The sequence below is a fragment of the Chlorocebus sabaeus genome, chromosome 10 (assembly GCF_047675955.1).
Source record: "Chlorocebus sabaeus isolate Y175 chromosome 10, mChlSab1.0.hap1, whole genome shotgun sequence".
NCBI classification, from domain to species: Eukaryota; Metazoa; Chordata; class Mammalia; order Primates; family Cercopithecidae; genus Chlorocebus; species Chlorocebus sabaeus.
In genome coordinates this window covers 102582040-102595163 of record NC_132913.1, presented here as the reverse complement: position 1 = coordinate 102595163, position 13124 = coordinate 102582040, and the positions used below count along the sequence as shown (strand labels likewise).

The following is a 13124-nucleotide window of genomic DNA, read 5'->3' as shown; positions in this document are numbered from 1 at the left end:
GCTTGAGAGGAAGAGTGAGAGGGGGATGAGGGATAGAAGAGTACAAATGTGGTGCATTGTACACTGCTTGGGTGCTAGGTGCACTAAAATCTCACAAATCACCACTAAAGAACTTATGTCACCAAATAATACCTGTACCCCAGTAACTTATGGGAAAAAAGAAAAAAAAAAAGGGAAGTACAGAAAGGCCAAAAAATAACAGATGTTGGCATGGATGCAGAGAAAAGAAAACATTCATACACTGTTGATGAAAATGTAAATTAGTTCAGACTATGGAAAACAGTATGGAAATATCTCAAGGAATTGAAAATAAAGCTACCATTTGAATCAGCAATCTCACTACTGGGTATCTACCCAAAGGACACATGCACTCGTATGTTTATTGCAACACTACTTAACAATAGTAAAGTCATGGAAACAATCTAAGTGTCCACCAACAGTTGATTGGATAAAGAAAATGTGGCAGGCCAGGTGCAGTGGCTCACACCTGTAATCGCAGCACTTTGGGAGGCTGAGGCGGGCAGATCACTTGAGGTCATGAGTTTGAGACCAGCCTGACCAACATGGTGAAACCCCATATCTACTCAAAATACAAAGTTAGCCGGATGTGGTGGCAGGCATCTATAATCCCAGCTACTTGTGAGGCTGAGGCAGTGAATCACTGGACCCAGGAGGTAGAGGTTACAGTGAACTGAGATTGCGCCACTGCACCCCAGCCTGGGCAACAGAGCAAAATTCCATCTTAAAAAAGAGAAAAAGAAAAGAAAAGAAAATGTGGTATATAAGCACTGTCAAATACTACACAGCCATAAAAAAGAATGAAATCATGTCCTTTGCAGCAACATGGATGGAGCTGGAGGCCATTATCCTAAGTGAACTAACATAGAAGCAGAAAATCACATATCGTATGTTCTCACTTATAAGTGGAAACTAAACAAATGCTACACATGGGCATAAAGTCAGAGAAAATAGACTCTGGGAATGTCATAGTGGGGAAGGGATGATGGGTGAGAAATTACCTACTGGATACAATGTACAATATTTTGGTGATGGGCACACTGGAAGCCTAGTCCTCACCATTACACATGTAATACCCATGTAACCAACAGGCACATGTACCCCCAAATCTCAAATTTTTAAAAAAGAAGATAGGTCCTAAATAGGCATATCAAGGAGTGACTTCAGATTTCAACACAGGTGGGATCTAATTCTAGCCTTCTGACCTAAAGAAGGGAAATTCACTTGAGTTGTTTATTTTCTGTGGTAACTGTTTCGGTAGTGGATCATACTGTAGCTCAGTTGATGATAGAACTAGCTTTTCCACTCAGACGTTGTCACAACTTGCTAAAGGTTTACATTTTGGATCAAGCTTGACATACCCTCCTGCAATCCCCACCTTGCTCATATTACTACCTTTCACAGTGACTGCAGAAAGAAGAAAACTTTGCTTCAAAATTTAAGAGCAAGTTTGTCTATGCATTAAAATATTTTTTAGAATAAAACAAATTAGGATTAAACTGTAATTTCAAAATAATCCTAAATCAGATTGAAATAAACTAGGTCCTGCACAACTTACTCAACTATGTGGTCAGTGTTCCAGTTCCTTTTATCTCTTCTGAACTGGTATCATTTATTCCCTTAATCCCTTTTAATTGCTTGAGAATTTTAGTTCTACCTATTGATTATGGTGCCTGGCACATAGTAGAATGCAAATTTTATGAATGTAGTCAATCATTAAAAAGTAACTGAGGTGAAGAGGTTTCAGAAATGGGAGCAATAGAGGAGTTAATTGACTTAATGTCTGATAAAAATCCATTGCTTCTGTAAACACCATAAAAAATTTACCAATCTTTAAAGTTCAAATCTATAAGTATGGATTTCACAAAACTTTCTCGATTCCAGTCTTCAGATGAGTCATTTCTTTAGATGAGTGAGGTACACCAGTGTATTAGTCTGTTCTCATGCTGCTAATAAAGACATTCCTTAAACTGGGTAATTTATAAAGAAAGAGGTTTAATGGACTCACAGTTTCACATGGCTGGGGAGGCCTCACACTCATGGTGGAAGGCAAAGAAGGAGCAAAGATCCATTTTACATGGCAGCAGGCAAGAGCTTGTGCAGGGGAACTCCCATTTATAAAACCATCAGATCTCATGAGACTTGTTCACTATCATGAGAACAGCACAGGAAAGACCCGCCCCCATGATTCAATTACTTCCCCACTGGCTTCCTCCCACAATACGTGGGGATTATGGGAGCTACAGTTCAACGTGAGATTTGGGTGGGGACACAGCCAAATCGTATCAACCAGAAAGACTAATTAATTGAGAACTCTGAGCCATTTTTATTTCCTCACTGGGAAACTAAGTTTGTTCATGGGAACTAAGGTTTATTCTGGGTCTTAGGTAGCAAGCTCTTACTTTGCAATGTAAACCTTGGAATCCTCTTGGTACCATCAAATAACAGTCATTCTCGTCTTATAGGACAATGCTAAGAGAAAGAAATAAAAAAGGAAAAAAGAGATAGTGTACTTTATATATGTATGTTTGAGCAATTTTTATTTTCAAGTTTGCAATAAAAAGTTCTAATTCTAGGTTACAAGGAGTCCTTTAAATGACTTTCAGTGCTCTCATAGAATAATAAAAGTATAGTATTCAAATCAAAGACAGCCAGTAATCCATTTTGTAGTGGGTTAACTCTATAATTTAGTGATTAACTCTGCTAGTATAACTAGACTCCCTAGGTTCAAACACCAGCTCTACTGCTTAGTGGCTTCTAGAAGAAAAGCTCATCTAGTCATTTTAAGATCCTGTCTTCCCATCCGCAAAAGGAAAAGAGGTTATTATGTTAAAAGTGATAATACATGTTGTGTTTAGCAGAGCATGTTGCACAATCTAAGCAGTCAATATATATTAGCTATTATAATTTGGAGTATTGTATTGAATGCTAATGTTAATTACAACAAGACCACTTGACAACAAGAATTCATCCTGGGGAACGTATTTTGTAACAGTACTTAACAGAATTGTTAACGTTGTCGAGGGGAAGAGGGGATTTTGTCTTTCTTCAAATACTCATAGAATTCTCATGTGGAAGAGGAGGCCAAACTTAGACAAATAGGCAGTAGTTATGTGAAGAAACATTTCACCTTAATATAAGCAAAAATATCAGACAATATGAGTTGTCCAATGATGAAGCAGTCTCATAGTAAACTTCTAGTCACTAGAAGCATTCACATAGAGGTTGGATAACCATATGGCAGATATATTTTCCCTAAGTCTTAACGTACCAGTCATTCTGGACTTATTTCTGTTCCTGGAATATCCCCTTCTTCTCCCCATCTGTGGATCTTCACACATATGCTTCTTCTGCTCCAAAGACTCCCACTTCTTTCTCACGCTCCATCCAACACACATTTGTTTCTTCTGTTTGACCCTTTTTCATCCTTCATGTTTTAGACTCAGCTGTCTTTGATTTATCTTTCTCTTGCGTTCTTTACTTCCTATGTCATATTATGCATTCCAGTTAGCTGTAATTATTTTTTTCAATTTCTATTTTAGATATGGGGAGTATGTGTGCAGGATTGTTAGATGAGTATATTGCATCCAAGTGGTGAGCATAGTACCAAATAGGTGGTTTTTCAACCCATGCCTCCATCCCTCCCTCCTCTAGTACTCTGCAGTGTCTGTTGTTCCCATGTATATGTCCATAAGTGCTCAATGTTTAACTCCCACTTGTAAGTGAGAATACAGAGTATTTAGTTTTCTGTTCTTCCATTAACTTGCTAAGGATTATGGCTTCAGCTCCATTCATGTTGTTGCAAATGACATGATTACATGATTTCATTCTTTTTCATGGCTGTGTAATATTCCATGGTGTATATGTACCACATTTTCTTTATTCAATTCACCATTGATGGACAGGTAGGTTGATTTCGTGTCTTTGCTATTGTTAGTAGCAAGGTGATGAACATATGAGTGTATGTATCTTTTTGGTATAATGATATTTTTTCCTCTGGTTATATGCCCAGTAAAGGGATTGCAAGGTTAAATGGTAGCTTTGTTTTAGATTCTTTTGAGAAATCTCCAAACTGCTTTCCACAGTGGCTGAACTGATTTATACTCCCATTAACAGTAGATAAGTGTTCCCTATTCTCTGAAGCCTCGCCAGCATCTGTTTTTTTTGTCATCGTTATTTTCATTTTTTTTTTTTTTACTTTTTAATGATGGCCATTCTGACTTATGTGAGGCCAAAACAGCATGGCACTGGTCCAGAAACAGGTGCATATAACAACTGAACAGAATTGGAAACTGAGAAAGAAAGCACCATACTCACAACCACCTGATCTTTGACAAGGCTCACAAAACCAAGCAATGGGGGAAAGGACTCCCTATTCAATAAGAGGTGCTGGGATAACTGACCAGCCATATGCAGGAGAATAAAACTGGGCCCCTACCTTTCCCCATATATAAAAATTAACGCAAGATGGATTAGGGACTTAAATGTAAGACCTCAAACTCTAAAAGTCCTAAAAGAAAATCTAGGAAATACCCTTCTTGACATTGGCCTTGGCAAATCATTTTTGGCCAAGTCCCCAAAAGCAATTGTAACAAAACCACAAATTGATAAATGGGACCTAATTAAGCTAAAGAGCTTCTGCCCAGCTAAAGAAATCATCAGCCAGGAGTGGTGGCTCATGCCTGTAATCCCAGCATTTTGGGAGGCCAAGGCTGGCAGATCACCTGAGGTCAAGAGTTCAAGAGTAGCCTGGTCAACATGGTGAAACCCTGTCTCTACTAAAAATACAAAATGAGCCAGGTGTGGTGGCACAGGCCTGTAATCACAGCTACTTGGGAGGCTGAGGCAGGAGACTTGCTTGAACCTGGGAGGTGGAGGTTGCAGTGAGCTGAGATCGTGCCACTCTACCCTGGGCAACAGATCAAGAATCGGTCTCCAAAAAAAAAAAAAAAAAAAAAAAAAAATATATATATATATATATATAAATATATATATATAAAAATTGAGGAAACAGATAACCTAAAGAATGGGAGAAAATACTCTCAAACTCTGCATGCAACAGAGGTCTAATATCCAGAATCTATACAAACTTAAATCAGCAAGCAAAAAACAAATAATCCCATTTAAAAAACTGGCAAAAGACATGAACAGACGCTTCTCAAAAGATGACCTACAAGTGGCCAACAAACATATAAGAATGCTCATCCTCACTAATCATAGAGAAATGCAAATTAGTTGTAATTATTTTTTTGTTTCCCTTTCTCAAAAGACTGAAAACTTACATTGCTATATCCCCAGTGTCTGGTCCACAGTAGATGCTCAACAATTTTTTGTTGTATTTATGTGTAGATCTTAAATAAATGATTACTGTTTTATATATATTTATATGTATACTCTAAATTTCCTTAAAACTCTCCAAAACTATGATGATATGAAGAGGAATGAAAACTCTTCATCTTAGCCTTTTGTTTTAGTTTTTGGATCAAGGCAAAAGAAGTCCTCCTCAAATATAGAAATTGTATTGATATTCAGTTTCATATCATTCTTTTTTCTGTTTTTTTTTTTTTTTTTTTTTTTGAGACGGAGTCTCACTCTGCCATCCAGGCTGGAGTGCAGTAGCGACATCTCGGCTCACTGCAACCTCCACCTCTTGGGTTCAAATGATTCTTCTGCCTCAGCCTCCTGAGTAGCTGAGACTACAAGCACATGCCACCATGCTCGGCTAATTTTTGTATTTTCAGTAGAGACGGATTTTCACCATGTTGACCAGGCTGGTCTCAAACTCCTGACCTCAAGTAATCCGCCCGCCTCGGCCTCACAAAGTGCTGGGATTACAGGCGTTAGCCACCATGCCCTGCTGGGTATCATTTATTTTTGACATAACCAGCCTCAGGCTACTCTAGTATAAAGGCACAAACTCAAATGTCTGTAGGGACAAAATATGTAATGTATAGGTAAAGTGCACCAAGCACTTCATTAAAAAGTGGGGAATGGTGACATCTAAGATGAATTAGAGAGTACTTTCCCCATTTCAAGGCATTCACATTTCATTGAAAACAATAACAAAACCGTGTGCAAGAAACAAAACCGCTCCTTGAGTCTGATGTGATCTTTCTACCACCGGTCTGTTACTTCTGCTCTAGGACAATAAGATGTAGTAATTAAATTCACAGAGTCTCCAAACAGTAGTTTAGTTTCATGTAATTTAAAAAATATATAGTTAGACTTGTTTACTTAAAATTCACCTGTATCTTATTTTCTTTACTGTTTAATGAAAATGGTAAGATAATAACAGTGGTAGACAAAAATAGAATCAGATAGACTAGCACTAATTAGAATAAAGGGTTCCGACAATGTAATAAAGTAGTGATATCCTAAAGTTGAAATTATATGCTTTGCCCAAATTTTTTAGAACATCAGGTTTTTGAAATTTGCAAATACTTGAAATAATAGTTCTTAGCAGGTGCAGAGGAAAATATTACTAGATAATTTGATTTCGTTATTAGATACTGCAGATTAGCTTTAAATGAAAATTTTGCAGTGAATTTACATTTGATTAATTTAAGGAATTGCTTAAGATTTAAACTTGTAATTTTGAGTTCATGACTTAGTGACTGCAAGGTCACTGAAATGTGCCCTGACGTTATCCTTCATTCTCCAAACCTCGATACTTGCATGCAGCAGGATAGAGTTTCTAGATATGAAGCTTGTCTTTATCTCTTTTTCTGTTTCTTCATCTTTTGCATTCCTTTAAAAATTAGTCTGGATTTTCAAAAAGAAATGCAGAAATCTTTTAAATAATTTCTAAACTTTTTATTTGGAAACAAATTTAAAGAAATGTTGCAAGAACAGTGCAAATAGCTTTTTTTTGTTTTAGAACAATTTGAGATGGGTGCTCCATTACCCCCAGATACTTTAATGTAAATTTTCTACAAAATAAACATAGCTAAATACCACCATCAAATCCTTAGACTCAAGGTTCACCAGTTGTTGGAACTGTGGCCTTTATACAGCAAAAGGATCCAGTTTAGAATTACGTGCTGCATCTAGTTTTCATGGCTCTTGTCTCCTTTAGTCTGTAACAGTTTCTCAATTTTTCCTTGACCTTCACGACCCTGACACTTTCGAACCTTCGTGACCAATTGTCTTGTAAAATATCGGTTGTTTCTTTATTTTTTGAGTGAGGTTATTATTCATCTTTGGCAAGAATGTCACAGAAATGATCCTCTTTTTTCCATTTCATCACATTAGGTTGTGTGTGATGACAGTTTGTCCCATTTTGTAGGGAAATATTTTGTAGGTACGTGCTCCATTCCTCATTAAGCTTTCAATTTGTTTATGTTTACCTAGGTGTTTGTTTCCATCAGCAGAGATTCATGGATTCCTAGTTTGCTTAATTAAATATATTTTATTTTCAAATATATTTTAACGTTTAAATGCAGCCACAGACTGGTATCTGTATTCTTGGATGTGTCCTCATCATTCATTGCCAATCCCTTTGTAGTAAATCCATCATGCTTCTATCAATCTACCTACCTACCTGTCTATAACTATCAATCAAGCAAGCTATATAACTATCTATCCTTTTGTATCATCTGTCTCTATCTTCTACATATCATCTTTAGCTATGTCGAGTATTGGAAATAGTGAGACCCCACTAGCAATGATCACACCTAGCACTCAGTTGTCTACTGAAAGAGGCTAGGATTTTTTTGAAAAATAGGTGTTTTCAGGAATTGGACAAAGAAGGTACACAATGAGGCAGAAATAAATTGTGGAACCAGAAAGTAAAAATAAATCATACACACACGCATTTTAATCTACATTTTATGTCTCTTTATACACTTGGGAATTAGGAGTTTATGCCCACTTTGCTCATTCTAACCCAACACTACCAAGTTCATTCTAGTTTCCTTCTTTTCCAATTGTTATAACTCCCCTGATGGATAGTGGGAAGCCTGACTCCCCTAATGGGGGATATATCTACTTTTATCATCAACCTGCTCTTATGAAATCAATCGCCTGCCACTGCCTCTGTCCTGTCTTCTTGCACTGACACCTTCTTCACCCCACTTGGGCCCTGACACCCCACATCTCACTGCTTCAGTGTCTATGTCCTCTTCACCCTTCTAGGTCCCCACTTCCCTCACTGGGTCACTGTGGCTCCCCAAGTACTAGCATGTACACTTACCTTGCTAGGACCTACCTATGGACTTTTGGAATGAATTTTTCAGGAAAAGAAGAAGAAAAAGAGAACAGAATGATACATCTGAGTAGAAAATAAATCCTGGAGAAATAAAAGGATACAAATGCCCTGGCCCACTAAGGAATTATACACTATTTAGTGTGCACATACCCTTTGATGCCAACAGTATAGGGGGGTGGAATGCCAAGGAGATGTATAGACAGTGTAAAATAATTACACTCTAAGCGAAAATATGAAACCTTTAAACACTGCTTTCCTCAAGCATCTCAAGCAGCTCCGATGTCTATATGTGTAAAATTAATGTATTATCCCTTTCTCTAAACAAACAGAAAAAAGTCATGGCTCATTGGTTTAGAGTTTGAATCCTTGACACTGCATTTGCTTCTAGGTTGCTAATAATCATATTTAAAATGGTGTTGTGAACAGCACTGCTGCTATGAAAATTTAAATTTTATTTATTTCTTGCTTTTGTGATTAACCTGTCAAGCTTAACATTTGTGAGACCGTAGTATAGAGGGCTTTGTATTTATTATCCCTCTACAATGCAGTATGCAGAAATGTTCTCTAAACCTCTCCCTGACCTGAAATCCCAGGGAAATCTTGTAATAATAGATTTGTTTATAGGCTGGCTGTGGTTTTTGCCTTCAACAGAGTCTAAAATGCCATAAACGTCTCTGGTATATATTACATTTTTGTCTGGATTCAAAATATGTTTAAAATTAATTTTAAGACTCACCAAAACATCCTCATGAAATCAACAAATTAGATCAAGCAAAAGACAACTTAAACATACCATACAATATATGCCCCTTACCTGAATGTGGATATGTTGGTATAGTTGATCTCAGTCACTGAATTCTCATGAAGTTGCCATAGAAAATGAATAGATGTTCCTTAAAGTAGCTATAGGGCATCAAGGCTACTCAGATGAATACTTTCCTTAAAGAATAACTATGGCCTCAAATACAACGGATAAATCCACAAACATTAATTTTTTAACCTTAATTCTTTCTACTCTACATTTCAAATGAGAAACATAAAATAAAGATGATACCTTGTATCCAGGATCTTTAAAGAACAATCTCTAATTTCAAAATAAATCAGAGATGGGGCTAGAATAATAACACATCTTACATTTCTGTAGCACTCATATTTTTGCAATATAATTTCCATAATGCTTTCTTATTTGCTGCTCAGAACAGTACGATAATTATATAAAAAAAAAATTCTGGCCTCCTATATATCTTGGGATTCAGATCCTTGTTCCCTGCTCTGCCTCACAGTTGGATATATGACTTTGGACAAGTTATGCTAACTTTCTGCACCTGGAAAATACAAAGTAAGAGTTGGATCAGATTACAGGACCTTAGGATGGCTTTGGCAGTCTGGTCAAACCTACAGCCTCTTTAAGAATAATGTTTTAAAATTCATCATGTAAAACAAAATCAAAAGGATTATAAATAAAACCAATTATACTGAAATTCAGTTATCAGAGTATTAAAAAAACAAATTTGGCCGGGCACAGTGGCTAACGCCTGTAATCCCAGCACTTTGGGAGGCCAAGGCGGGCAGATCACGAGATTAAGAGATTGAGACCATCCTGGCCTACATTGTGAAACCCTGTCTCTACTAAAAATACAAAAATTAGCTGGGCGTGGTGGCACACGCCTGTAGTCCCAGCTACTCTGGAGACTGAGGCAGGAGAATTGCTTGAACCTAGGAGGCAGAGGTTGCAGTGAGCTGAGATCGCACCATTGCACTCCAGCCTGGCGACAGAGCAAGACTCCGTCTCAAAGAAAAAAAAGCAAATTTATGATATGGTAATACGTGTGTCTCCTTATTATGCATTAAATCAAAGGTCTAGTGGTGAATTCATAACTAATTTTAATGTAGTAATGAGTATAAATAGCACTTTAAGGTATCTGCAACAACTCTAATGTGATTTTTAAATATCCATAATTTCTATTAGTGACAAAGTCACAGGTACTTGTCACAACACTGTGGTTCATTCCCTACATTCGTCATTAATGGAAATACTAAATGTTGATAACAAGCTAGAGAAAATAAATATATAACCTCTTTTTCTCCCATTCAAATTTACAAACGCCCTGAATTCTCTTCATTAGGTGATCCCAAAGAAACTTTCCAACAAAAATATTCCAGGACTTTGTGAACACTCCTGTTAGATAGGCAGGGTGGCATACATCTACAACCACTCTCCTCAAGGTGCAGTCCACGGATCAGCTGTGTCAGCATCACCTACCCGGGAGCTTCTTAGAAATGTAGAATCTCAGCCCCCACCTCAGACCTTCTGAATCGTAATCTGTATGTTTACAAGATCCCAAGTTGATTTGGAGTCCACCCAAGTGTTTGAGAAGCGCTGTTTCAGATTAAGTTGTTCAGTCTGTATGGGTGCTTTTCAAGCTCTGATCAAACCGAGTGCCTCTGGATTCCTTGGATCTATAGTGAACTTCCCTTTTTGAATACTTACCCTTATACCCAAAGTCTAAGAAGCTGGTGAGACAGGCCTACCAGCGAGGAGAGCAGCACTCTTGGACGTACAATGGAGATTTTAGTAGCAAATGTACATTAGGAGCTATTTAAGGATGCGTAATTTATGGGGTTTGGATTGCTTTGGTGAATGGAAGAGCTCCAGGTAGATTGAGATTTGGCTGAAGCAAATTGTCTCTGAAAAGTGGGAGAGGAAAGGTAAGTCTGACCACAAAACTATACAGAAACGCAGTTCTAAGTTTCACTTTATTAAGTATATGCAAAATTTGTCCCTGTGGTGTGGTTTGAACACTATAACTATTTGCATATCACAGTTAATGTTCTTGTGAATATGTGTTTTTCATGGCTCTGGAGCCAATTATATAGATCTATAAAATATTAAGCAGTTAGTGTTTTTCAAACTGAATCATATCTACATGGGGAGGAAAACCAGCTCATAAAGTACTTGAAGTGAAATTCTCTAATAGAAATTTCAGGCCGGGTGCGGTGGCTCACACCTGTAATCCCAGCAGTTTGGGAGGCCGAGGCAGGTGGATTACAAGGTCAGGAGTTCAAGACCAGCCTGGCCAAGATAGCGAAACCTCATATCGAATAAAAATACAAAAATTAGCCAAGCATGGTGGCGGGTGCCTGTAACACCAGCTACTCAGGAGGCTGAGGCAGAGAATTGCTTGAACCTGGGAGGCAGAGGTTGCAGCGAGCCAAGGTCGTGCCACTGCACTCCAAGCCTGGGCGACAGAGCAAGACTCCATCTCAAAAAAAAAAAAAAAAAAAAAAAAAAAAAGCAATTTCAATGCAGTATGTGTTTTTGAGCATCTAGTTTTCATCTAGTGGTAGAAATTTAGGTATCAATAAGACACTGCTGCTACCATAAATGAACGGCCAGTTTATTTGGGAAGTGGGCAAAAAAATCATTATAACAGTGTAAGTTCTATGATAGAAGCAGACACGCAAGACATTAAGGAGTATGTGGAACTACATGGGACTTGAAGTTCCTTTTTACTCCCTCACTCATTGACTCAATTATTTCTCCGTTGGTCCATTCTTAGATTCATTTATTCAACATTATTTATGGGTCATGACCCATGTCACACACCAGTCTTTATGACTGAGCGTAGAATGCTGACATTGAAAAGGCTAAAATAGGCATAGGTTGAAATTACTTTGGGCTCTGTATGCCCTGTTTAGAACATTGTGTCTTATCCAAGGGAAGTGGGAAATTCTAAAGGATTTTTAAGGAATGAAGTAACCAATCAGGTTTAATTTTAATATAATCATGATTGGGGCAGTCACGAGAGGTGATCCAAAAGAAGTCTTCAGAAGATTATTTCGTGGTTTTAAGCCTGGAAAAATCATTCTTCTGTGCATTTACAGGTCTTTTACATATTAAAATCATTCATTTTTTATTAATAATATCTACAGTTGGTCAAATATTCAGCTTGTGTTGAAATATTATAGTATGACACATTTTTTGTAGTCAGGTCTTAAAAATCTTTGGTTCAACAATAAAACTAACCATTTTTTCTACCATTATGTTGCAGCTTTGGACACTTGTCTTGATCTTATGGCCAGTTATTATTTTCATAATTTTGGCTATTACCCGGACCAAATTTCCTCCAACTGCAAAACCAACTTGTAAGTAAATGAAATTTGTTTCTTTCCCTAATTTTCAGATTCTAGTTAAAATTTATTTTGGTACCACTTTAGTGTTTCATTTTAATTTTTTTTTTTTTTTTTTTTTTTTTTTGGTATAGTGTTTTCACTTGGAAGGATCAATATGAACAATTTGTGTGTTTTTTACCCTAGATTTTCAAGTTGGTCAGAAAGCTGAGTTTGTAATATTATGTAGAAAAATATGAAGCTTGTAGAAGCCAGAAAAAATTTTAGCCTTTTTAAAATTTTGACCCATTGATTATTCATTTCATACATTTTGCCATGATATGCACAATACAAACAAGCAGCAACCTAGCGCTACATCATTCTTTACTTTTGTAATGGAAACCGTAGTCTCGTATTTGATCAACTGAACAAATGAAAATCCAGAGTAGTATACACATCTCTTCTCTCTCTTTAGGGCTGATATTTGAGTGGTGTGTGTCAACACATTTAGTTCAAGAGAAGATTGTTCTCTAATTAGTGCTCTTTCAGTTACATTTAGTAACTGTCAAGTTGTAAAATGGGCAGAATGCCTGACACTCCATTATTTTCTTTTGGATCCAGAATGAAAAAGTAGAAAGGACTAAGAAAAGTCCTCAAAACTGAGGGGGATGAGGGTTTTAACCCCAGTGGTTTGACGAATGCTGTTTTTGTTTTTGTTTTTTCCCTGTGAAGCCAGTTTTCTTAAAAGAGGAGGCAAAGTCAAACCAGATGCTTCTTGCTTCACAAAGCA

General features: G+C 37.1%; 1 protein-coding gene across 1 annotated transcript in view; it reads left to right on the top strand.

The window, feature by feature from the left end:
- ABCA12 (ATP binding cassette subfamily A member 12) overlaps nt 1-13124 on the top strand; it is a 208128-nt gene that overhangs the window by 12836 nt on the left and 182168 nt on the right. Inside the window, exon 2 of the mRNA XM_038001573.2 lies at nt 12277-12370. Within this exon, the coding sequence (XP_037857501.2) occupies nt 12277-12370 (94 nt within the window). The remainder of the gene's footprint in view (nt 1-12276; nt 12371-13124) is intronic.